Source organism: Nannospalax galili, unplaced genomic scaffold, assembly GCF_000622305.1.
Source record: "Nannospalax galili isolate Female #2095 unplaced genomic scaffold, S.galili_v1.0 scaffold72, whole genome shotgun sequence".
Taxonomy (NCBI): domain Eukaryota; kingdom Metazoa; phylum Chordata; class Mammalia; order Rodentia; family Spalacidae; genus Nannospalax; species Nannospalax galili.
In genome coordinates this window covers 4307491-4334023 of record NW_008336933.1, presented here as the reverse complement: position 1 = coordinate 4334023, position 26533 = coordinate 4307491, and the positions used below count along the sequence as shown (strand labels likewise).

At 39.3% G+C, this 26533-nt stretch overlaps 1 protein-coding gene across 1 annotated transcript in view; it reads right to left on the bottom strand.

Moving 5' to 3' along the window:
• The window catches only part of Ofcc1 (orofacial cleft 1 candidate 1), a 342547-nt gene that overhangs the window by 227711 nt on the left and 88303 nt on the right, over positions 1-26533 (bottom strand). Inside the window, exons 7-9 of the mRNA XM_029562823.1 lie at positions 10170-10246; positions 5459-5570; positions 3333-3554 (exon numbers count right to left, since the gene is read on the bottom strand). Of these exons, the coding sequence (XP_029418683.1) occupies positions 3333-3554; positions 5459-5570; positions 10170-10246 (411 nt within the window). The remainder of the gene's footprint in view (positions 1-3332; positions 3555-5458; positions 5571-10169; positions 10247-26533) is intronic.

Here is a 26533-nt window from a genome sequence, read left to right as displayed (position 1 = left end):
AGCATTGTATTATATTACTGAAAAACATGCTGTTTTAACTATCAGACCCTACAAACTCCCAGCAGTGCGAATGGCAGGGAGAATTGTGTGTTTAGTGAGAAGACTTGATGTTACTGGGTTGAGTCTGACAGAATGAATGGAACTTGGAGCAACAGCATTTCAATCCTGAAAGCAGAAAGTCTCTGGTGACTTCACTCTCCTGTCAAATTCCGGTAGTTTTGATGCTTTTCTTGCTTCTATTTTCGCTGTGAGTATCACACTTTTTCATATCCACTGAATGTGAAGCAGCTTAGTGTGTTACTTTTGGGGACTCAGGATTTTGCTAGGGATGGGTAACAAAGGATAGATATAAGTCTATGATGTTTTGTCGGGCTGCTAAGGAGTATATTTTCTTGGCTGTGGCAGGAGGTAATTATTTTTTGTTTGCTTGTTTTTGACACATGAAAAATTTGAGACTACTGTTTCAACTATTCCAAGACATTGGTGCTCTGTTTAGCAGGAAGGGAAAATGTATTTCTTGTAAAAGGAATTGCCAACTCTGGTTGTCCCAGCAGATGCAGTGCATCTTTTCAAAGGATGAACAGCTCTGAAACCTCACTCTTTTAGCATTCTGTGACCTTTGGCTCCCAGATGTGCTTGATGTAACTCTTCCTCCTGGCACTTCACTCAGAGCCTACTCTGCATATGAGTCAGGGCTCCATCACTATAATGAAATAACTGAGGCACTTAAATTATAGAGAGAAATGGGCACTTTGACTCCTAGTTTGGGAGGCTCTATTCCAACTTCAATGGTGTCCATTGCTATTAGCCTCTAAATAGGCAGCACATCACGGTGGGTGGGTATGGCAGGGCTAAAAATGACTCATCTGCTGAAACAAGAAGCAAAAATAGAAGAGACTGGGGTCCACAGTCCCCTTCAAACCACACCCTCAAGAACCCAAGGACTGTCCACCAGGTCCCACTTCCAGGGGTCCATCATCTCGAAGTACCAGTCCACCCTGGAGACCCAACTTTTCACACATGGACCTCTGAGGGACACATCTCCAAACCACAGCAGTCACACTAACTAAAAGACTCACAAGGGAAATCATCTACAAAACAAACAAGGATAAGGCTCCTGCATCCAGAGTTCACATCTTATCAGGGGCTCAAGGGAGAATGGACACCTGAGCAAATGCCATGACCAAAGTCAAATGATATTCTGTATCAATGTAAAACAGTTCTTTGTGTAAATGGCTCTTAAAAGGTTTTAATGTATTTTACTTATATAGTTGGTGTGTGCATGTGTGCACCGGTGTGTGTGTGTGTGTGTGTGTGTGTGTGTGTGTGTGTGTGTGTGTGTGTGTGTGTGTGTGTGTGTTCCACAGTGTGTGAGTGCAGGTCAGTAGACAACTTGCAGGAGTCCCTTCTCTCTTTCCACCATGTGGGGACCAGGGATCGAACTCAGGACATCAGGCTCAGCAGAAAGTGCCTTTACCCAAAGAGCCATCTCGCCAGCGCATCAAAACAAACTCTTAAAAGATTTTAGTTTTGTTTGTTTATTGTGACAGAGTCTCACCCTGCAGTGCAAGCTGGCCTGGCTCTGAGCTGTCTACCAGTCCTCAGGTCTCAGACTCCCAAATTCTAGAATTACAGGTGTAATACAAGAGCATATTGGTTATTTTTAGTCAATCTTCACACTGTCAAATTTGGGATACTTGATTAAATTGTACCAAAGAATATAGTTGCACAGTAGTGTTGATTATACCCCTAAAATTATTAACTAAATTATGAGCTACTCCCACATTCCTGAAATTTTTCTCACACAGAGGGTAAGAATGAAGAGTTGGAACTGGGGCCTGAACTATGGCTGATGCCTGCTTGTTCCTGTCCTCGGACTCCACTACTGGCAGTTAGTGGATTCCCTGGGGACAAAGTCCTCTTCATAACCAACCTAGACTAACACCCTGCACATATACCCCAAGCTTCTTAACAAGGCCTTTGGGATCATTTAACGAAGAAAAAAAATTGTTAACCTACATTGTTCTTAACCAAAGGTTAATTTGAAGTTATCTGAAATATAAGCATTTATCATATTAATTAAAAGAAAAGTCCAGTGGGTAAAATTTTATGGGTCTCACTATCAAAGAGGTAGCATAATTATAACAATAATAATAAAAAGAGATTGTTGGATTCCTGCTCCATATTGGTAAGGTGCATTTCCACACATGCCTATGCTGGGCAGGCATCACCATATCTACCTTGAAATAGGGTAGCAGAGGCTTGGCTGGTCCCTTGGTGCATCTTGTTATCCAAAGTCCCCTTTCATTAATCATTTCCTAGAAATAAATTATTCTTAAGTCCCTGTTTCAAAGTAACTTCTGATGTCACCATCATTACCTTTATCAGTTTTCCACTGTGTCTGAAGCTGGTCATGAGCTCAGGCATCACTAACGTTAACTAACTTCCAATGATGGGGCATGCTTGCTTTTTGTTTGGAACCCCCATCAACTTCCAAACGATAGACTGATTTGGGACTTGGCACTTATTATTTAATCGTACAGTATTTACTGAGCCTATATTTTTTTCCATTCTCATAGTTCCTATGGAATTGTCACTTAGTTACAAAACAAAACAAACAAACTAAAACCTCAGAGTCCGAAGTTAGTATCTTCAAAGTTCTACCAAGTTAAGGTAAGGAAAAATAAAAAGTGAAAATCCGTTTCATAATAAAGAAAATGTTTTCTTCTGCAATATCATCCTGTAGTACCAATGTTGATTTGTTGTTGAGTTTTGATGCTCTCTGACCCCTGCTGTCCTCCCTGCCTCTTGGGTCACTTCCAGCCTCGCTCACCACAGCCTCACCTAACACCAGGTCCTCCAGAACTCGTAGGTACACTCCCTAGAGCCGTCATTTCTTTTCCATACAGTTCCTCCAACTTCTCTTGCGCAAATCCCGATTCTCACCTGACACCGACAGTCCTAGTTGTTTACATCGATACACATGTGTCACCCACATGATGCACACATCAGAGCTGTCCACTTACAAAGCCTGAGAGGAGGAAGAGGAAGATCAATAATCTATACCACATTCTTGATGAGTAAACAAGAGATTTGCTTTACACAGGACTGGAGGTGTCCTTGGACGGCAAGGGCTTGGGAATAATAGATGCTTATTAGACAGTGGTTGAACACATGAATCTGAGCCTGAAAGACCACATGAATAAAATCTTCTCTGTTGATTACACACTGTTGATTCTCTGAAGCCACATGAAGAGAGAGGCAAGGTAGACAGAGAGGGACAGCAGAATCCGAAAAAACACAAAGCAATGCATGTGCACAGGTCAGCTTACCACAGAAAGGCTTTCATGGAAATATAGCCCCACATCATAGAAGTTGCCACCATGATGCACTGGGTGTGTTCTCATCTGCTCTGTTTGCCACCACTGTGAGACACAGGTCCCCAGCCGATCCAGCAGGGACACTCTGAGGCAGTAGGAGCCTTGTGGAACCTTGTCCTTGAGGCCTCTGATGCATATGATCTGTACTTGTACAGGCAACCGAGACTGCTCACCCTGAATAAAAGGCAGTGTTCTTGAGTTACACAGGAACCAGGTAAAACCTCACAATTAGCAACAATGGGCTTTTCGGGGGGCGGGGGGGAGGGAGAAAAGAGACAATTATTTTCACTCAACCTGTAATTGTCAGGTATCAGCAATGATAACAGATGAGGACCTATGATGTATAATTAAGAGGTCAAAAAGCAAACTCAAGGATGACAGGAGGGAAAGTTTAGCTAGTGTTTAGGCATGGTACGTTAATAATCTGTGACATCAGAAAACATTAATCTATTATAGCAAGATAGAATTAACAGGAAACCAACACTTCTAAACACCACACAGCATGTCTGCTGAGATACAGGGGAATGAGTAACCCTGATAGCGCATCTCACATGGGGAATTTGATAGTGAGCAGTCCTAAACAGCACTATTGCCAGACAATGATACCACACTGATAACTGTAAAATATGTCAGACTCACACCTCACCTGATCAAATACACTTTCAATGTGCAGCCCTGTCTCACAGGCTTCCCATGAGAACTCCCCTCTCCCCACTAAGAGAGGAAGAAATATCAGGACAGGGCTTAAACCTTTCACAGAGCGTCCGACTTTCATTGCTGGCTCACAGCTGACTGAAGCAGGCCATCTTCATTTTCAATAAATGTCAAAAGTTTGTCCAAATTGATGATTTTAATGAACTACTATTTCAGATTAAGTAGATGTTAAAGTGACAATCCAGATGGCATTAAGATTTATTTGTATATTTGCAAGTCCCTATTGGTTTTCAAAATAATTTGACCTTGAAGAATTCTCTAGCACCTCGTGCTTTGATAAAAATTGTTATTTTTAAAAGAAAGTTACTGTTGGATGTTCAGGTTAGTGGTACCACTGGGCTAGTCTACAGCCAACAGAAGATGTCTTAATTCTGCATAGGATTTCTTTGAAGAGATAATGTATATTTCCATATAGATAGTATGCTTCTAGAATGAAATCACAGTTAAATAAACAAGGAAAGTTGTTGAAGTTCTTTTGTTTTTCCATTCAAATCATACTTAAGAACTAATCAGAATAACAATTATTTTTTAGTTTAATTAGAAAATCTTAATTAACAACAAAGACTTAACCTTAATATTTTGGTTTCCAAAAATATTTTTAAAATTAACACCATGTGAATAAATAAGACAATCTTTTTAGACCTCAAGGCAGGATTAGTGATGCAGGCAGACGGAGTTATTAAACACATTCTAAATTAAACGCCTCTATGAATTTTATACTGAAATATGTTGTGATGGTTTTGCATGCCAAATGTGACATTTTGTGCTTTAGATTCATCTTCTGTAGTAATTTTGGAAATGTCATACAAACAAAGATTTTGTCATTTACCAATAGAATTACTATGCACGGTCGCCTAGCTGTCTCTGTGCCTGCTCTTGTGGTTGTTTCAAGTCAGCAAGCCATAAAGAACCTTTATCTCTCCGAAACACAGCAATTTGGAAGATAATCGAATGGTGACTAGGGGGCAGAAATGCCAGTCTGAGGAATTATACCACAATCTCTCTTGCATTTACAACCTCCATCAAGCGGGTGTCAGGCAGAGTAGGAGGAGACAGAAGATTCATCACAGCTCAAGCCTCTGTCACCTGCGTGGTAGCTGGCCTACCTTACTGTGCAGCAGGCACCGAGCCTGGTCCCACTGGTAGTATGTACCAAGGGATGCCACAAGCTGTTCTGCGGACAGCTTTTAGCCATTCTGGTTTAGCCTGGGATGACCGTCCAAAACATTCAGCAAGACCTGCTTTTGAAAACGTCTCCTTCTCCCAAGAGTTCCATAGGAGGGAAAGAGCAGTCAAGGACAGTAGCATTCCATGTCATCACCTGACATTCCACATCAGGGGAAAAGTCTGAACAAAGCACTCACCTTACGGCAAGCCTCTTCTGTGCCTAGGGATTCTTTAGTCAATTCTGCAAGTGAACGCTGCTCCATGACATCACCCTTCATACAGTCATCCAAATCCTCACTGAATGAAGCTCTGTGGCAGGTGTGACAAAGAAGGAAGAGGAAAAGTTGGAAGAAGGAGGGAAGGGAGGGAGGGAGGGAAGGAGGGAGGGAAATGGCAGTGGAGGAAAGGCTTGTCTTTGGATCTACAATGCAGATTAGTCTGGTGTTTTACTTAAACATTTTGTCAGATTAAGAATTAGATGATCACGGTATTGCAGGGGCTGCACTTAATGAATCTGGCATGATGGGGATTTGAAGTATGTTTCCATAAGATGTATATATGATTTACTCTATCAGTTCCTCATCTACCAACAATGGAAATGTCAGATCTCTCATAAATAACCAGGAGATCAAATCCAGGTATCCTCCCTGCCTGGGAGGGATGAACTCTAGGACACCTTTGCACACCAGAGTCTACAGGAGTTCCTGTCCCTTATATGACACAGCATAATATATGCATAAAACCTATGTACACACTTTCCATATACTTTAATTTTTGAGATTTATTTTTTAATCATATGTCTGTGTATATGTATGTGTGTGTAAGTGTCCACAGAGGTCAGAAGAGGGAGTCAGACCCCCTGGAACTACAAGCAGTGGTAAGCTGCCCCATGTGGCTGCTGGGAGTCAAACTCCAGTCCTCTGGAAGGAAAGCAAGTGTTCATAACTGCTGAGCCATTTCTCTAGCTTTGCCTCTTTCCATATACTCCAAAGCAGCTCTAGATGATTTATTACTATAATCCCTGATGCAATATAAATATCACATAAAGGTCTACTATACCATATTGTTTCTAGAAGAAAACAAGGAGGAAAATGCCTGTACATGTTCCATATGGCTAAGTCCATCATAAGCCTAACTACATTTTCAATCCATTAGTGGCTGTATCCACATCATCGAAGATCCACTATATTCAGTAAGTTTCTTCACTTTATTTTTCAACCAACCCATTTTTGAGCTTATAGTTTATTGAATCCTGAGAAAAACATTCCTTTAAGTTGGTGCTTAGAGGCTGGAGAGATGGCTCAGCAGTTAAGAGTACTTACTACTCTTAGAGAGGACCTGAGTTCAATTCTCAGCAACCAAATCAGACAGCTGTAACTCCTGTTCCAGGGGATCTGAAACCCTCTTCTGCCTTCATGGGCACTGCACTCACATGCACAAACCCAAACATACATACACATCTGTACTAAAATTACTGCTGGAAGGCATATGCTCTAGCCTGCTGTGACCCTCCCTCCTCCTGCTGTCCTTACAACCAACTGAGAAGTTATTCCTCCAAACTACAGTTTAGAGAATAATAATATTTATTGGACTTACTAACAGAACATGTAATGTCAGCGAGGAGTTACTTACAAAGATATGGACACCCTTGGGCCTTTCTTTTCTCCACATCTTTTGGCAGTTTCCTGAACTTTCTGACTGCTGGTCCAAGATGGCAAAGCACCATCCTCCTCCCTGGCTTCCACTGCGTCTCTCCTTGGTCCCCTCATGCAGTTAAGGCTGATTGGGTGGGAGGGGTGACTGTCCCCCTCCACCCCACCCTTCCTACAGAAATTCTTAGGGTTCTACAGTAAGAGGGGAGGGAGAGAAGACGAGGTCCATCTGTTGCTGGTCGTTCATTCAGAGGACATGCCTTATCCAACAACAGCATTTGAAAATAATTTTTTAATTAAGAAGAATAAATAGATGCTTAGCTGATATAACATAACTATTTTCCTTCTTACTGTGATAGCCAGAGATCAAGATGTATCTCTCCCCTCACTGCTTTTCCACAGTTAACATGTGCTTGCTTTGTTCAGGGTCTTCATTAATAACGTTTTTGTCTGTTGATGTCTCAAGCCCTGACAGCATCTGCCTGCTTTCCCAAATGCGTTTGAATTAAGAAGGATCATGTATCTCACTTCTCCTGACTTAAGCTTAATTCCAGAGGCAGGGCCATTGGTGGCAATGACTGTACCCCCACCAGAGGAATAGCCTTTTGGGGTCTCACTGCTGATTCAGTTTCCTGTGATACAAATGATCTCCCTTAATGTGGTTAGAGCTGCATTGACACATGGGTTCATTAGGATACCCATTTGCTGGCAATTCAATTTCAAATTAAATACACTTCATTGTAAATTTTATTACTTTTAAACTACTGTATCTATTGTCTTTAATGGCCCTATTATACAGTTATGAAGGTAAACAGATTTCATTAGTAAACATCAAACATTTTCTGTTAACCACAGTGAGATGATTTCCTCAGTTTCTTTCTTTCCTTGGCAGGAATTGCAAGGCACTCGGGAATAGCCTAAAATTTTAATCTGAATAATTAGATGCCACATTCACAATGAAAGGTTTTCTGAAATTAACTTCCTTAATGTTGAAAAGGAACACGATGCATAAGAAAAGGTTAAGACAGAGTGTGAACAGCGCACCAGGTACCCAGAGATACTCGGATGATTTGAACTCCCATAAAGCAATGGCATCCTAGGTCAGAAGCCAGAGTGGGCATGTGATCACAACTGCATTAGGTCTTAAGGCAGATAATTATTCCGGCCTTACCTTCTGATAGAGCTACCAACTGTATGATGATGCACATTCAGTGATTCCTCAGTATACACTGGAATGAGTTCCAAGACCCCTCAGATGCTGAAGCCTGCAGATGACTGAGTTCCTTGTATACAGTGGTTCAGTGTTTGCATAGAACCTATACACATGCTTACATAGGGGTGAAGTTATTTCTAAATAACTTATAACACTTAGTACAATTCAAACGTTTTGCAGATAGCTTTTGAGCTCTATTGTTTGGAGAAGTGATGAGAAAACAAAAGGCTGCACATGTGCAGTAAACATGCTGAAATTTTTCCAAATACATTTTTTTTAAGATTTATTTTATTGAGGTGCTTGTTTTGAGACAGGGTCTCCATGTAGCCCACACTGGCCTGGATCTCACAGAGATCCACCTGTCTTTGCCTCGTAAGCATTGGGATTAATGGTGTGGGCCACCATGCCTGGCAAGGTCTATTTTATTTTTAATTATGTGACTATGTGTGATTATGTGCGTGTGTGGGTACAGGTGCCCACAGAAGCTAGAAGAAGGTATTAAGTCCCCCAGAGCTGGAGTTACAAGTGGTTGTGAGTCACCACTGGATGTGGGTGCTGGGAACCAAACTCAGATTCTCTAGGAGAGCAGGTACTCTTAACCACTGAGATACCTCTTCAATCCCTCCAAATACTTTCTAACCAAGATTGGTTGAATCCATTAATGTACAAACCATGGTTATAAAAACCTGGCTATGTACATGCTCATCTGTAAACAATCAAAATCTTCCCAGACTAGATATAACCATGGATCAAATACTGACTTCTAATCCTCATAGCTAGATGGTTACATTATTCATTTTTAACATAAAGTGAGTCTGATGCCATAAGTATCAGAAAAAGGAGCTAAAGAAAATATAGTCCCTGGTTATAACTCCACATTTTTCTGAAATTAACTTCCTTAATGTTGAAAAGGAACACGATGCATGCAGTCTAATTTTTAGATATCCCCTAGTGTTTAATTCTAAATCTACCACGATTTATTTAAATGGTACCTTACTGTTGACTGTTTAGGATAGCACCTTAGCCTGTAATTAGCCCTCACATATTAAGTCTTAGAGACTTCTCTGACAATTTTCACAATACAAAGTCCTATCATTAGAAATATCGCACATGTGAAGAATGTTAGTCCATGTCCTACTGATCTCTAGTGCAGCACAGAAATGACACCTTGGTGACCTGCAATCCTGACTGCATGGCTGCTATCTCAGACACTAAGCAGTCCTCACAGGAAGTCAGTTCCCACCCTGGTAGACAGCAGGGAAGAGGTGGCACCCACGCAAAGCAGAATCTCAACCTCACCGTTGCTGACGTTTTCAAACGTAAGAGTCTTTGTCGTGGGGCTGCCATGTGCACTGTAAGGATATTTAGTGGAATCCTACCCTCTGCCTACTAGATACCCCTTAGCCACCCTACTTAGTCCCAGTTGTCACAATTAAAAATGCCATTAGACATTGCTAAATGTTCCCTGGGGGCTAAATTGATCCCTGTTGAGAACCCCTGAGGTTCCCAGCTTCCAGTAGTATTGTTTGCATTCAGCGTGCTCAGGGAGACTCTTTAAGATACACTTTATTTCTTATCTCATTCAACCTTTGGGATAACCCCATAGAGATTATCATTCCTGCTTAACTGACAAATAAATAATGCTGAAATATACTATTTGCCTTCTTCAAAGTCACACAGAAAGGGTAAAGCCTAAGGTTCCAAGTGAGACTATCCCAGGTAAAAAGCTGCCTCGACATAACTGTTGTGCCCACACCTGGGAAGTTCCTATGCTGGCCTTTTCTGAGAGAAATCAAACGTGGCTCCAGCTTCATCTCCATGGCTAGGATGCACATCTCCCAACAGCCTGCAGCTCATCTAGTCCAGGATGAAATGGGGCCATGCTTTCCAAAAGCCTGACCTTCAGGCTATATCAACCTAGGGGTACAATCACCTATAATTAATCCATACTTAATCCATAACAGCACACACACACACACACACACACACACACACACACTCGTCAACCTACCAACATACCAACTCTGACATTAAGGAACATACTTCTCCAATGTTTTGTCCAGCTTTAAACATAACAGAGGAATGTCCTGGCTGAGTCCTTTTCTTTCAAATTTCATATCCTGAATGGAAGAAAACAGAATGAGAATAAAATTGATCAAACTGACTCAAAACACACAGGAAGTCTCTCTATAAAATCTGGGCTTTCTAAGACCAGAATAATTATGGCAATCCTGGGAGGTTATGATTCCCCAAGACACATAAGAAGATTGGAATTAAACCACTGGTAGCTACATTCCCGTGGCACCTGAATTTTTTCGTTAGCATAAATACTGTCCCTGAGGTAAAAAACAGCATAAGCAAAGAGACAAATGCTCATTGGATACCAATACAGATTCTCTCTCTCTCTCTCTCTCTCTCTCTCTCTCTCTCTCTCTCTCTCTCTCTCCCTCCCTCTCTCCCTCCCTCCCTCCCTCCCTCCCCTGAGTATGCTATGGTTTCACAATATGTGAATGGATGTGTGACTGAAGGTATAGAATATATAAAACACTAGAGATGCTCGATACTTTAACCTTATAGTTTATTTTCCAATCCAAGCATTTGGAGAATAAAATAGGACACAATTATGCAAGAACGATGGGCCTAATTTTGATGATCCTATGTAAACTATGATGGATAGAAACCCTATTACTATGCCTGTAGAGTTATTGATAGGAAGTCACATAGGCATGCTCTGTGGGGCTGAGGAGGGGTGAAGAGGAAGAGAGAGGAAGAACAGTGGACATGGGCATGTCACTGGAGGATGGGATTGAGGTCATGCAGTTATGTAATCCATTCCAGAAGATGGTGGAAGCTCTCAAGTCTGGAAAGGATTCCCATATGGTTCGGAGCTCTGTCCCCTAAACCCTTGGTTCCATGCTCTGAATCTTCTTTTATGATTCTTTGACCAACTGACTTCTGGTATAACTTAAGGCCTATTCTTTACACGTGTGAACACATTTCCTTGTGACATTTTCATACCGTTCTTTGCTTCTTTTTTTTCCATAAAAGTGCCCATAGCTACCAGTATGTTTTCTCATCCTGCTTCCTGACAATAGCACTTAAGGCACCACAACATCTTCACTTGGCAGTTTCTTTGGGCCCAGAGATTTTCCAACTTTGCAAATCTTCCCTGGGTTTTATTAGTTTGCTTTATTGGATGAAAATGAAAACCACAAACATCTTGGAAGAAAGATGTTTCTCCTTGCACTTTAATGACAGAATAAGGTGTGAAGTGATTAGCTCTCTAGAAATCCTGTATTGTTTGATTGAGAGATATGGGGTACAGTCTTCATCTCATCAGCATCCTTTATATGAATAGAACTCAGAGGTTTTACCTTTGATTTTTCCAAGGTTCCAACCAATCCTTCTACTGTGTCCCTCTTGACTTTACCACTGAGCTACATTTTCCTGGCACGGGATATTCCTTTCTCTCTCTCTCTCTCTCTCTCTCTCTCTCTCTCTCTCTCTCTCTCTCATCTCTATCTCTCTCTATATATATATACATAATATGATTGTATATATGAGATAAAATAAAACAACCTAATTGTTTCATTCAGTGGATATTTTATCAGATGTCCTCAGCTTATCACATTCTAACTGTGAGGTTTGGCTTTCATAGTGGCAATGCTGGTCTATAGTTACTGATGACTGATACCAGGCTAGATGCTGCATTTCATTAATTTCTTCCTTTTACAACTATTTATTGTGAATTTGCATTTGGACAGCACCCTGTTAGAAGCTGGGAAAGTATATATGGTAATGCATCATGTTAAGTCTTCTTCCTGGTAGGTATGATAAAACACACAAGAATTTAAAATGACATCAAACATGGAAAAGAAATAGAATAAACAATGCAAAGGATGTTATAGAGAATAATTATAGGGGCCAATATTGTGGCAGATGGTAGATAGTTAGACAGGGATATTTGAAAAGAGTCCTCAGGATAAAGAAGAGTTTAGTCATGTAAAAAGTGGGAAATCTTGATTATTCTAGGCAGCAAAAGCAGCTTGTGCAAAGGCCCTGGGGTAGGATATGAATTTGCATATTAAAAAACTTTTAAAAGATCAACATGATTTAAATATAGTTACCAGGGAAAGTATTGATAAACAGGGTTGGAAACATAGGCAGGAGCCCAGTTCTGAGACACTGCTGATGAATCTGTAGGTTAGGTGCCTTTGCGGAAAAGTCAGTAAAGCATTTTGAACAAAGGAGTGATATGATAGTGTCTGACTTGTGGACAATGAACAATGAAGGGTTTTTTTAACTTTTAAAAAAACTTTATTGAGAATGTCATATATGCATACAAGGTGTTTTGATCAAATCCATACCCACTCCCTCCCCTCCAACACCTCCCATATCTCCCCATTACTTTTTTCTGACAACTTTCTTTCTCTTTCTTTCTTTCTTTCTTTCTTTCTTTCTTTCTTTCTTTCTTCTTTCTTTCTTTTTTAATGTTTTTTTTTTGTTACTCTAACATTCCCCCCTCTGAAGAGGTAACCCTAAAATTAGATAAGAGCTGCCACTCTTCAGATAGCAACATACTATGAACAATGAAGTTTTAAGACGTCAAATGGATGTCCACGGACCCTCCTATAAGCCATGGTCCTCAGCAACAATTGTAGCTGCAGGAAACTGGAAAGTGGGAATGGCTTTCCACAGGAAGGCCCTGAGAAAGAAGTTAGAAGCAAACAGGAAGAAACAGAGATGTTTCCTCCCCTTGTTTCTCCTGTGGATTGGGAGCTGCCTTCCATAGAGACTTTTTAAAGAAAGGGAAAGAAGCCGTCAAAGGGCTTCCCTCCCCCAGTCCTTCCCCTTCAAGATGGAAATCCTGCAGGACCTGGTGTAGGACCCCCAGACTGGGGTACCCTATGTTCTCGGGAGGCCGCACCCCAATAACTCAGTCCTCAAACCAGTAGATGCAATTGCATGAGGATTTATTATTTCGTCTATAGACGGCCTTCCACCTTGATCAAAAGGGGAAGTCCAGATTCAGCTTCGAAGCTTGCTTATATAGACAGAAACCACAAACCAGAAACAGCAGTGGGAGCGGGCTAGTATTCAGGTCACAGCAGAAGTGCTTGGTCACAGCAGAGCAGAAGTGGGAGGGGGATTTTTCAGGTATTTTTCCAGCTTGAGCAAAGACGCATGAAAAGGTCATCTTTTCTTCTCTAGTGTTAGAATTATTTTCCTTTTACTTCCTTGTACAGCTTCCCAGAATATAGCCTGGGAAACTTAGTTTCAGTTTACTTTAATGGGGGGGGGGGGGCTCTGATTTGATTCCATCACTGGAAGCCTGTGAAATAGTTGAAGGAGAAACTCAGCAGCAGAGGTGCCAGGCCAGACTTCCGATGGAAACTCTGAGACAGCACCGCATCATAACATCCCGTGTTCTAACAAGGTGTGGCGCCATGCAGGGAGTTGAAACCAGCATTCCTCTGTGGCTAGCCACCTCGAAAGGCCGCATTTGGTCCCTGTATCATTGTGAGAGTCTCTCCTTGTTGGGTGATTAGAGAAGGAAGATAAGATCACATAGCTCTGAATCTAAAGGGAATACATAGCCGAGGATGCTGGGTAATCCCTGTACTCCGAAGACCAAGGCCGGAAGATGAGTTCAAAGCCTGCCTAGGCTTCCTAGAGAGAACTTGCTTCAAATAACAACAAAGCAAACAAACAAGCAGACTGCTTATGAAAGCCAGTTGTTTTCAGATCTTCTCAAATATTTGAAAAGCATCTATTATTTCTCTTTAAACCCTTTTTATTACATTTTATTTTTTTTATTTTATGTGCATGTGTAGTGTATACATGTAGACATGGTTGGGTCACAGCATGCAAGAATCCATTTTCTCTTTCCATCATGTGGGTCCTGGGGATTGAACTCAGGTCCCCACTGTTTCTTAACAGCTAGTTACAGAATTAAAACTCTTATCTTATATAAAAAATTAAATTTAAGTATCTTCAAACTAGTTTTTGCCAAAACAGCTTATAAAACTAGTAAATAATGACTTGCCATAAGTGAGGAGCACAGGGACCAATTTCACAAAACTTGTCAACCAATATTATTAATAAACAAAAAGTTGGGTTGGAACATTTTACTAATACAAATCAAATTTACAAGGACTATAATTGTCACAAAAATACTATTTTTCCAAAATTATCTCTTTGTATTTCCCTATCTAGGCCAAATTTTCTGACAACAGTGAGAACTGATGCTGAGAGGACAACATTACTCTAGAATCTTCTTTCTCCAGAAAAAAAAGAGTAATCCCATCAAGTAATGTTAGATTTGCTATAAATATTTATAAACACTTGAAAACTGTTCCTCATTCAGCCATTTATCTTTCTTAAAAAAAGTTTTAATATTTTTATTTTATGTGTATGAGTGTATTGCCTGCATGTATATTAAAAGTGCACCATGTACTTGCAACGCCCATGGCAGCCAGAAGAGGGCGTTGTGTCCTCTGGAAATGGAGTTATATACAGTTGTCAGCTGCCATGTGGGTGGGGGGAACTCAACCCAGGTCCTCTGCAAGAGCAGTCAGTGCTCTTAACTACTAGGCCATCTCTCCAGCCTCACAGTTACTTATCTCTTGATGAGTGACAAAACTCAACAAAGGAACTATTGTTCCTAATTCTGCAAAGCTGTGAACTTCTGCCTTGTGTCTTAATGGTTGCTCAATTTGTCATCTAAAGAGTAACAGTGAAACTCATGATCTTCTTGCCTACAGTGTAGGGAAGATTAAAAAAAAAAAAAAAAAAAAGAATCTAATCATAGCTAATATTTACTACTATTTTGTGCTGTGTTAATCTAATGACTTTGTATGAACCAATCCACAGAATCCAAGCATTAACTACATACTATTACCCTCACTTTGTAAGTGCACAACCTAAATCAAGCCCAGAGAGCTGGCCTTCAGAGGACACGCTCTTGATCCTCACAGTAATGAACTCTGAGTTTTGTATTTCAGATGATTAAACCAATTCTATTTATTCAAATTAGTGCTCATAGACAAACACATGGAGAAACATTACAACCTTATAACTGCATATTTAGTAATAATAACCTATATCTGCATGGCAAATCATTTATACATTGAAACACCATATATCAAATTTATAAAATCTCAGTATAAAATATTAAATTTTTTCTGTTCTAGTTTGTTTCTCCATTGCTGTGACAAATTACTCTGATCAATACCAACTTGGAGAGGACAGTTTATTCGGCTTATAGCTTCTGGGTCACTGTTCATCAGGGAGCTCCAGGTAGGAACTCAGGGCAGGAACCTGGAGGCAAGGGCTGGAGCACAAGCCATGGAGGAACACTGCTTACTGGCTTGCTCACCTGGCCCATGCTCAACCTGCTTTCTTATGCAACACAGTCCCACCTGTGGATGGGTGGCACCATCCGCAGTGGGCTGGGCCCTCCCACATCATTCAACAATCAAGAAAATTCCCCCACATACATGCCATAGGCCAGTCCAATGGAGGCAATTCCCCAAATGAGGCTCCCTCAACCCAGGTGTGTCAAGTTGACACTAAACCTATCCAACACAATTAAATATTAAAAGTAGCCCTTTGGGGGGCTTTTTGAGACAAGGGTCTCCCTGAAGCTCCAGCTTACCTGAAACTTAAGAAGCTGGCCTTGAACTCACAGAGTTCCACCTGCCTCTGCCTCCTGAGTACTGAGATTAAAGGTGTGTGCCACCATGCCCAACAAAAGTAGACTTTTAATGCAATACCAAATCTTTAGTGTCTTCAAAAACTTTAAAAAAAAATTCAGGAGAGATGGCTCAACAGTTAAGAGTCAAGATCCTCTTGCAAGGGATCCAGGTTGGGTTCCCAGCACCCACATGTCAGCTCACAACCATCAATTCAATGCCCTCTTCTGGCTTCTGCAGGAATTGCGTAATACAGGTGCACTTATACACATCCAGGCAAAACATTCATACATAAAAAATACAAATAAATAAAACCATAAAAATTATGAGTTATGCCACCAAGCACTGTATTTAATTTAAATTTGGCATGAATTATGATATTTTTACTTATACATAGAAATATTCTTTTTCCAAAAGAATTACACATATTTAAGTTTATATTTACCAATGAATTTTGACATGTTAAACTTTTATTTCTCAATGATGCATATGTATCATCTTTACATATACCAAACATGCATGTGTGATGTAATTTGTAATTCTCCTCTGATGAATTGAAATGTAAGTGTATCTTTGAATTTAAAAAAATCTGAAGTTAAACTTTCCAATAAAATATCATTTCAGGGACACAGCTTTAGTAAAATTTCACTTTAAATATGCTAATCAATTTTCCATCTCTGTGAAAATATAGCTAATGTATAGAAAAGTAAGGGAGGATGGATTTGTCTTAGCTCACTCCTTTGTGGATTTCAAGCCATCAATACAGCAGGCAGAACAGAGCAGCTCCCATCACAGTAGCTAGGAAACAGAGAGAGCAGGCACGCACTTGTACTACCTGAATTTTTGCTTTGCTCCCATTCATTCCAACCAAGACCTCAGCCTGGGGGGTGATGCCACCCATATTAAGTGGATCTTTACCCCCTTGTAATCATCTCTGTAAATAACCTCGCAGACACACAGAGAGATGTGCTTTACTCGTTTCCTAGGTGCTTCCGAATTCAATCAAATTTACAATCAAGATTAAGCACCACAAGTCCATCCCTAATCAACCTGAAACCCAAACACATCTCCTGTTTCACCCCGTGTCCTTAAAAGCCTATCATCCATCTCCTAATGCAAAATGTCTATAAGTCTGCAAAAGCAGCATCACATGGTTAGTGACAAGTCTTCAGCCAGCTTTAGCAGTAGCAGTAGCTGGACTCCCTTAGACCACGGCTGCAGTGCTGAATATGGTGAAATGAGTCTTAGGGAAATAAACTTACTAGGCAACCTCGTGTGAGCAGAGGGTCCCAGAGGTGCCCTTTTCAAGGGAAAAATCTGTCAAATGAGTCTCCCTTTTCTTTTGGTTTTTTTTGTTGTTGTTGTTTGTTTGTTTTAAAATTATTTATTTAATAACCACATAACTAGAAGAAGCATTTCATTATAAAAGCATTGACAAATTCAATAACAATTTCCAGAGCTAAGATGCATCTCTTTAAAATGGCTGTAAATTTTTAGGTTCACAGTTGAATTAATACAGTTATACAATATTGTACTCAGTAAAAATATAAGACATAAAGTTAAATGAGGTTTTAACCTTTAAAAAAGATCTCCATTTTATTTTAAAATATGCTGTTTCACACAGAAAAACTCATTTTAATGCAACTAACACTTAGATGTTTGCACATGCATCTCTAATCTCTATATATCTGATTATTACTCATCACAGTCACTTACTTTCTGAGCTCCTTGGCATCTGAGCATGGATATAAAGTCATCAGGTAGATTTCAATGGTGATGTTTTTCACATCTAGTAATTAACATGAAGGAAATTTTTATGCTTCTTCCTCAAATATAGCTCCCTTTACAAATCCTTGAGCCTATGGTGAGTAAGTTGTGACCAATTCTTAAGAGCTCCTCAAGGCAGCTTTCCTATTAAGCTTATGAAAAGCAGTTAGCTTCTTTCTAAGGATGCTATTCCCTTTAGAAACCATGATTTCTGGGCTGAGGTTATGACTCAGTCAGTAAAATGCTTGCCAAGCAAGCATGAAGACCTGAAATTGGATCCTGAGCACCCCTACAAAAAGCCAGCTGTGGTGGTGTGCCCCAGTGCTGGGAACACAAAGACAGGAAGATCCCTGGGGCTTGCTAGGCAGCTAGTCTAGTCATATCAGTGAGCTCCAAGTTCAGTGGAAAACCCTGTCTCAAAAAATAAGGTCAATAAAGGCCGGGCATGGCTGTGTACACCTTTAATCTGAGCACTGGGGGATTGGAGAGAGGCAGAGCTCTGTGAGATGAAGCCAAATGAAAGGAAGCATTCATACTTAAATCCATGAGAATTCAGTCACTTTATACCTGGATTCAAGTATCTTAAAACTGTATATATTATCCCTAAAAAATGAGAGCAAGAAGTAAGGACAAATTGCAGTTAATGATGAAAATCTTCAAAATTCTTGCTCCACATACATAATCCTTCCATGGGGTGTTTCCATCACAACATGAAATATCTGACATATATTATATACATGTCATCTACAATTCTATTTGAGACAGGGTCCCATTGTATATCCCTGGATGGCCCAGAACTTGCTATATAATCCAGGCTAGCTTCAAATCCTCGAACTCAACAAGATTTGTCTGTTTCTACCTCTGCCTCTCAAGTACTGAGTGTGTACAACTTATTTTTAATTATTCATATCCTCTACCTAAAGAAACAGCATGTATCAAAATGTCCAAATTAATTAATTAGTTATTTAATTAAGTAAAAAGCATATGTTCCCCAATTATAAAAATAAATGATATATTTAAGTTGATATCATGGAAGTCATCTTTAATTTGTCTGTTCGTTCCATATTACCATCCCTTTAGAACTAATGGAAGTCATCACCCAGAATCCTAAAAAAAAATGTTTTTATTATTCTATTTTCTGCTGCTATAGCGAAATACCTTATGATTATAAAGAAAAGGGTTTTGTTCAACTCATAGCTTTGGAGCGCCAAAGTCCAAAATCAGGTACCTATCTCTTTAGTCTCTGGAAAGGTCTCTGCTGGCTGTGTCACAAGGCAGAGAAACGGGAAAGGAAAAAGAAAGGACAGCAGCCACATGCAGAAGTACCCAAGACCATAAGGTGGTCTGACTTTCTAAGAACTCACTTTTACAGGACTGCCCTATCCCAGGAGATCCACAACTACAGTGAACCGCATTAATTCACTCTTGGTACCTCATGTTCTAATTGCCTATCACACAGCCCCATCTTTGAGATTCCACCACATCCCAGAACCTCCACCATGGAGGCCAAGCATCCTGCCCAGGAACGTTTGGAGTCAGAGTCACGTAATATACACAACAGAGAAGTGTTGTATGAGACTATGGAAGAGACATGGGTTGAGAAATAGGTCATTGCAATATGATTTTAAGAAATGCACTCAGAAGGCAGAAGCAGGTAGATCTCTGTAAGACAGAGGCTAGCCTGTTCTATATAGTGAGTTCCAGGCCAGCTGGGGCTATAGGAGACTCTATCTCAAAAATAAAGCAATGATATAAATAAGTAGAAAAGTAAAAGAAATGTAAAATCAAATATGAAAAAAGTAAATGGAACATACGGAGAGGTGTAAAACAAGTAATAATATAACTCATGAAAACTTGCATTACTGACAAATTCCCCGAATTTATTGACTCTTTAAGCTATTTAAAAATAACTGCTTTATGGGACATATCTCTGATCCAAAATGAAAAAATATATGCTCCTAATATCAAACATAAAGTCATGCCTTGTGCTTTAAAAATAAATAACATAGCGCTGATAGGAACGCCATCCGGAGGGCCATGCCTAACATTTCATGTATGAAAAGATGTCCTTTTTCTTTAAAAAAAAAAAAAGAAGGTCGGTAAGAAACCCCCCCCCCCCGGTTTTCCCGTTGGTTTTTTTTTTTTTTTTTTTTTTTTTTTTTTTGTAGAAACTGTATCAGGGAAAACAAAACAAAATAAAATATTTAAAAGATGAATATAATTGCTTCCAGGAGGAAGCAATGGGCGAATTTGTTGATAGGATGTCTGTGGAACAGCTAATACAGTCAGTATGTCAGGCCAGCTTACAGGACAGAAGACCAGATGCCATATATGGTTCTGTTTGGGTCTTGTTGGACAAACGCGGAAATGGACATTTTGAGAACAATTGGTGAAGTTTGAGTGCAGACTGGATTCTAGATTAAATCGTTATGAATTTTATTAACTATTGATATTATTTTGGCTGTGTTCTTACATATGACAAACCATAAACTTTTGAACTTACTCTGCATGCCTCTTGCAAGACTAACCAACTGATCATGAGCTTCCCCGTCCTCTGAAAACATCCACAAAGGAATCCAGAAGTTTCTTATTAAGCAGTTGCAGGGACTTCCTTCACAGACCCTGACTAGAATTAGTCAGGTGAACTGGAGTCAGGGAAAGGAATATAAATATTTTATTTCTGACTTAAACTTTGGAAATGTTTTTTAATAAGTTAGAGACTGTCAGCATGAAATGCTCAGTCAAGGACTGACAGACAACTTGGCCTCCTGATTATCACCCTGAAGTTCATCATTTTCTCTCCAGTCATGAGATCTTTCTGCTTCTTTCTCTAAGGTAGCTACACTGCATTAATTCTCCTTACTGACTTGGCCCAGGGAGGAACAAACTATAACTCAAATTTATTTGTGTATTTAGACTATTATGTGTGTTTGTGTTTTATTTCATTTTTATTTGAGACAGGATCTCTCTCTAGCCTACGATGTCTTCTTCCTTAGCTCCACAAGTGCTGGGACGCAAGCACCATGATGCTCTCGAGAATTTTGTCTCTGTGTGTTTGTGTGTGTGTGTATGTGTGTGTGTGTGTGTGTGTGTGTGTGTGTGTGTATTCCACATGTTTGTGGATGCCAGAAGAGGTGTCATGTCAGATCCCCTGGAACTGGAGTAGCAGGTGGTTGTGAGCTATCTGACATGGATGCTGGGAACTAAACTCAGGTCCTCTGGAAGAGGAGGAAGCAATATTAACCTCTGAGCCACCTCTACACCCATTAGAATATTTTTAAAATATGAATTTCAAGGGCTGAAGAGATGGCTCAGCAGTTAAGAGCCATCTTAAACACTGGTTGTTTTTGCAGAAGACCCAGGTTCGAATCCCAGCACCCACATAGCAGCTAACAACTGTCCATAACTCCAGTCCCAGGGGATCTGACAGCCTCTTCTGACCTCTGCGGGCATTGCACAACATGGGTGCACTTACTACATGCAGGCAATACACCATACACTTAAAATTAAAATAATAAATAAAAAAGTAAAAAATATGAATTTCAAGAAATAAAAATTAATTGTATAAATTAATTTCATGCATGGTTGCCAAATGTATTTTCTTTAGACAGATGGAAAACAATTGTCCCAGAGGTCACCATGATACTTTAACAACTTTTTAGCACACTGGCAAACATGCTAGATTTGTGAAACCTTGCTAAATAACACAATGTAAAGCAATCATAATTAGTAATTTCTTTACTTAAACTATAAAATGAATATAAGGAGTCAGTATTTCAGGTAAATTCCAAAACATATCCATAACCTTATTTTTCATATATGATTTAATTTTTAATTGAAAAAACCTAAAATATGAATTATTCATTGTATTTCATAAACTTTCTTCCTTTATAGTCACAAGTAGTCAATTCTGGTTATATAAATTTTAACTCATGGGTAGTAAAGAAGGTTGCAAAAACATGAAAAAGCTAAGCCATTTATATGTAGTTCTACACTAATAAAAATGTATATTTTCTTAAACAAAGGCATTTATTAAAAATAAGAAAAGTTTATTAGGGTATTTTCTTAGCATTTATCAGTTTTTTTCCTCTAGATATATCATATATGTGGGGGTTTTCAAACATATGGGTTATTAATTTGGGGTGTTTTGTATGTGCATATAATCTTTGTCCTGAGGTGGCTCATCTTAAAGAATCCTTAATATTTTTATGTTAAATTTTATTAACAATTTTTATAAGGAGGAATTTGAATACTTTGCCATGGATGGGCAAATAGATAGACTATTTTGTATGTGTGAACTATTGAAAATTGTATTGTAGACCAAGAACTGTTGGGCAGTTTTAAGTGTGGAGAACTGCATTCAATAGAAATATAAACAACAAAATATAAATGTAGGAATAAAAATAGACTTTTCTAGATAACAGAAAAACATAATTTATAAGCCATTTTGTAGAATCCTCTGGCATCTAAACCAAATGACTACGAATCATTTAAAAAAATAATCATGTGACACCTACCTCTGTCTATCATTTAGTCATTCAGTATTCAGTTTCATAGAAAATTATCTTTCTTTGTAGGTTCTTAATAAATGGTTCTTCCTTGACATTAAACTAACATATTTATAAATACTAATTATGTAGGGAATACAAAAACATCCTTGTTCATAAGAAATTTATAATTAAGGTAGAGCAAGAAAATATATTAGAGTAACAGTGTGGTGCAGTATAGAATCAAATGCTGAAGCAGGTTAGTAGATGGAATAGGACACTGGATTATTATACAATTTAATAATAGATTTGTTAATTTATAACAATTTATTATAGAGATACTGTGGTATTTCTAAGTCACATTACAGTTATGCCTTAATAAAGGAACAGCCTAACTCAGCATCCATAATGCCAAGAGAGGACTCGAACTGTTGACCACCCGACCCATCAGTTGTCTCCAGGAGCTGTGCTCTCTAGCAAGGGGAGCCCATTCTTTTATTGAAACAGTATCTCCAGCATGAAATGGGGAAGTAGAAGTCAGGACCCACCCTTTTCTTACTACAGAATCTGGCCCTTTGATCCCTGGGCCTAGAATATTACACAAACAAAACAACAAACAGATGTCTCTCATTGTTTTCAGTGACAAAAACTGCTTTCAGCATGTTGATAGCTAAAGCACATTCATAGTCTATCTAACACTATATTGGGTGGAGGGTAAGGAAGAATCTTGAGGGATTAAGGTCAGGTGCCCAGGTCATGAAAAGAGCACATGGCTCAGTGAGCTTGTTACACTATGAACAGTAACCTTTGTGTTGCAAGGTTAGGCAAAGGCCTTAAGACCAAATTATGTCCATATTGTAAAAGTCATTCCTACAGACACTTTAATTGTACTTGTTACACAATATTATATGGTCAGAATTATAACCCATTTTATTGGTTATCTCAAGAACTTAGTTGAATTGTCTGAGGCCACATACGTTGTAACACTTCAAATCTATATGAACTCATTAGTGATTTTTCAGCCTAAGTTCACTCCTCTGCACCATTATGATTCCCCAGAAAAAGAAACACCTGGAGACTGGAAATACAGTTCAACAGTAGATTGTTTGAACTACCACAAAATGAATAACAAAAACATTACCATTACCGGGCAGTGAACACCTGTGCGAAGAAGTTATTTCAAGTTTTTGACAAGGAAATGAAATAATGGGAAAAAAACCACACCACGAATTCAGGAATGGGTCATAGCAAAGAAAGACCAGAAGCAAGAAGTATGGGTAATAGTAAGAAGCTTCTGCTTGGGATTAGAGACATGGCTCAATAGTTAAGAGTACTAGCTGCTCTTACAGAGTACCTGGATTCAATTCCTAGCACACACATGTTGGCTAACAACTGTCTGTAATTCCAGTTCCAGGGAATCTTATGCCTTCTTCTGACCTCTACAGATACTGTAAGACATGGGTACACTTACACACATGCAGGCAATATACCCATACACATAAATAAATAAATAAATAAATAAATAAATAAATAAATAAATATATAAATACATAAATACATAAACAAAGCTTATATGTGATATATGCTGCCTGGTAGACCAAGAAATCATCCACTACTAAGAGATATTTTCTTAATATTTTCATAGTTAACATTTACATTGTTCAGAAATGAGACAAATCTTCATATTTAAACAGTATTTAATGTTCAGATATCAATAAAAAAGAAAAATAAATAGGGATGGCTACAACTTCCAAAACCTTGAGGCCTGGTGACACATGCCTACACTCCCAGTGCTTGGGAGGCAGACAGATCTTTGAGACTGGGGTGAGCCTGGTCTATATAGTGAGTTCCATGCCAGCTGGGCTACAAAGAGACATATCTCAAAAACAAACAAACAAGAACAACAACAAAATCAAAATTCCCTTAGCTGGGTGTGGTGGCACATGCCTTTGATCCCAGCACTCAGGAGGCAAAGGCAGGTGGATCTCTGTGAGATTGAAGCCAGCCTGGTCTACATAGCACATTCCAGGCCAGTTGGGACCACAGGAAGACCCTGTCTCAAAAAGACTGAAAAAAGGGAAAAAAAAAAAAAAAAAAAACCTAAAAGCATAGAAAATCTATTCGATGAAAATATAGCAAAGAAACTTTCCAAATCCAGGAAAAGAAATAAATGTCCAAGCACAACAGATATGAAAAACCCAAAATAGACATAACCAGAAAAGAACTTCTCCACAATACATTGTAGGAAAAATTTCAAAATGACACATATTAAAAGCTGCAAGAGGGCATAGTGGTTAAAGATGCTTGCCACCAAGCCTGGCAGTCTAATCTGGATCCTGGAAACCACATAGTGGAAGGAGAGAACCAACTCCTGAAATTCTCCTCGGACCTCCACACGTTTGCTGAGGGACCTGCACCCTCCCCACACTAAATAAATAAAATGTAAAAATTAAAAATAAAAAGCTGCACAGGAATATGTCAGCTCACAATGGCAAATGTATCACAAGTATATTAGTCCTTCTGAACAAAACCCTAAAATTCAGGAAAACATAGAATTATCTATTTCAAACCTGGAAGGAAGCAACTGCCAACCAAAATTACTGTCCAAACAACCCATCTTTTAAGTAGACCGATGGGTATTGGGGGAGGCACGTCAGGACACATACAAGCTAAACCAGTTCAGGACCACCAAGGCACTAGTGCAGAAGACAGCTAAAAGAGTGGGACACACAGAGAAGGAAGAGAGTCTTAACAATGCAACCACAGGAAGAGGAATAAATAAACTCATAAGAACTAGGAAAGAATTAATCATGTCTAACAAGAAAATCATAGAGCTCCTAACAGGGGATAAAGAAATGAAAAGGCAATAATCTAACTAATCAGAAAAACAACCAAAAATTACAGGAAACAACAAACCCCTCTGAGTAATAACCTGAAACTGTCCAGTTGAAAGATGCGAACTAGCTGATGGGATTAAAAGCAAGATCCAACCATTTGTTATCTATAAGAAATGTACCTCATAAGAAGCACAGAGCTTTACCCAGCATGGCAGCACAGACCTTTAATCTCATCATTCCACTTGGAATGCAGAGGAAGCCAGATCACTGTGAGTTCAGGGCTAGCTTGGTCTGAGTAGTGAGTTCCAGGTCAGCCAAGGCTATATAAGAAACCTTGTCTTAGAAAAACAAAAGGGAAAAGAGAGATAGAGAAAGAGAGAAAGAAAGAGAGAGAAAGAAAGAAAGAAAGGAAGAAGAAAGAAAAGTTAAAAGAAAAGAAGCACAGAGGTTGACTATAAAAGGATGGAAGACCCCCACTATGTTAGCCTGTGGGCATGTCTGTGGAGCATTTCTTTTCCTTCATTCAATTTTATTTATTTATTCATTCATTCATTCATTCATTCATTATTTATTTATTTATTTATTTATTTAATGTGTATGAATGTTTTGCCTACATGTAAATGCACCTGTGCTGTACAATGATTGTGGAGGCCAGAAGAGGGGGCCAGATTCCTTGGAACTGGAGTTATGGACGGTTGTTAGGGGCTCTGTGGATGATGGAAACTGAATCTACATCCTCTGCAAGAGCAGGTAGTGCTCTTAACCACTGCACCATCTCTCCAGCCCCCAGTAGGGCTACATCATCCCTGGGCAGGCAGGCTGTGCAATATAAGAAAGACAGCTGAGCAACCCAGGGGAGCATGCCAATAAACAGCATCCCTCCATGGTTTCTGCTTCAGGTCCTACGTCCAGGCTCCTGTCTTAGTTTCCCTCAATGATGGACTGTGATGTGAAAGTCTAACTAAATAAACCCCCTCCTCCTTCTAGCCGCTTTTGGTCATGGAGTTTGTCACTAAAGAAAACTCGGACAACATATTTCTGACCAAACAGACTTCAAGCCAAAAGTAAGCAGAGAAGCTAAAGAATGCCACTACATGAGTAGAGGAAGCAATCCATGAAGAAGGTATAACAACTGTAAATATGTATGCACTGAATATTGGGGCACCCAGTTTCACAAAACAAATGCTACTGGACACAATGGAAAAGATAAGCCCAGATAAATAACAGTGGGTGAATTCAGCCACTCTCATTAATAGATCATACAGATGACAATTTACCAATGTAACTTCAGACTAAAACGGCACCATAATTCAAATGGGCTACATAAGCACGTTCATTCTGCTGAATATACCATCTTAACAGCTGTGGACTAAACACATATCTCAGAAGCCCATGACATTTTCCTTAAAATATATCATACTTAAAACCATAAGCAAATCACAACAAGAACAAAAGAATCAAAATAATTTCTTGTATCCTATCATGAAAAAAGTGAAGTAAAATGAGAAATCAATAGTAAGGGAAAATGTCAAATTTTTGGGAAGTGCCTGGAAGCTGAGTCATGTACTCCTGAATAATGAACTCATGAACAGTGGTGTGATGCTTTGAATGAGAATGTTCCC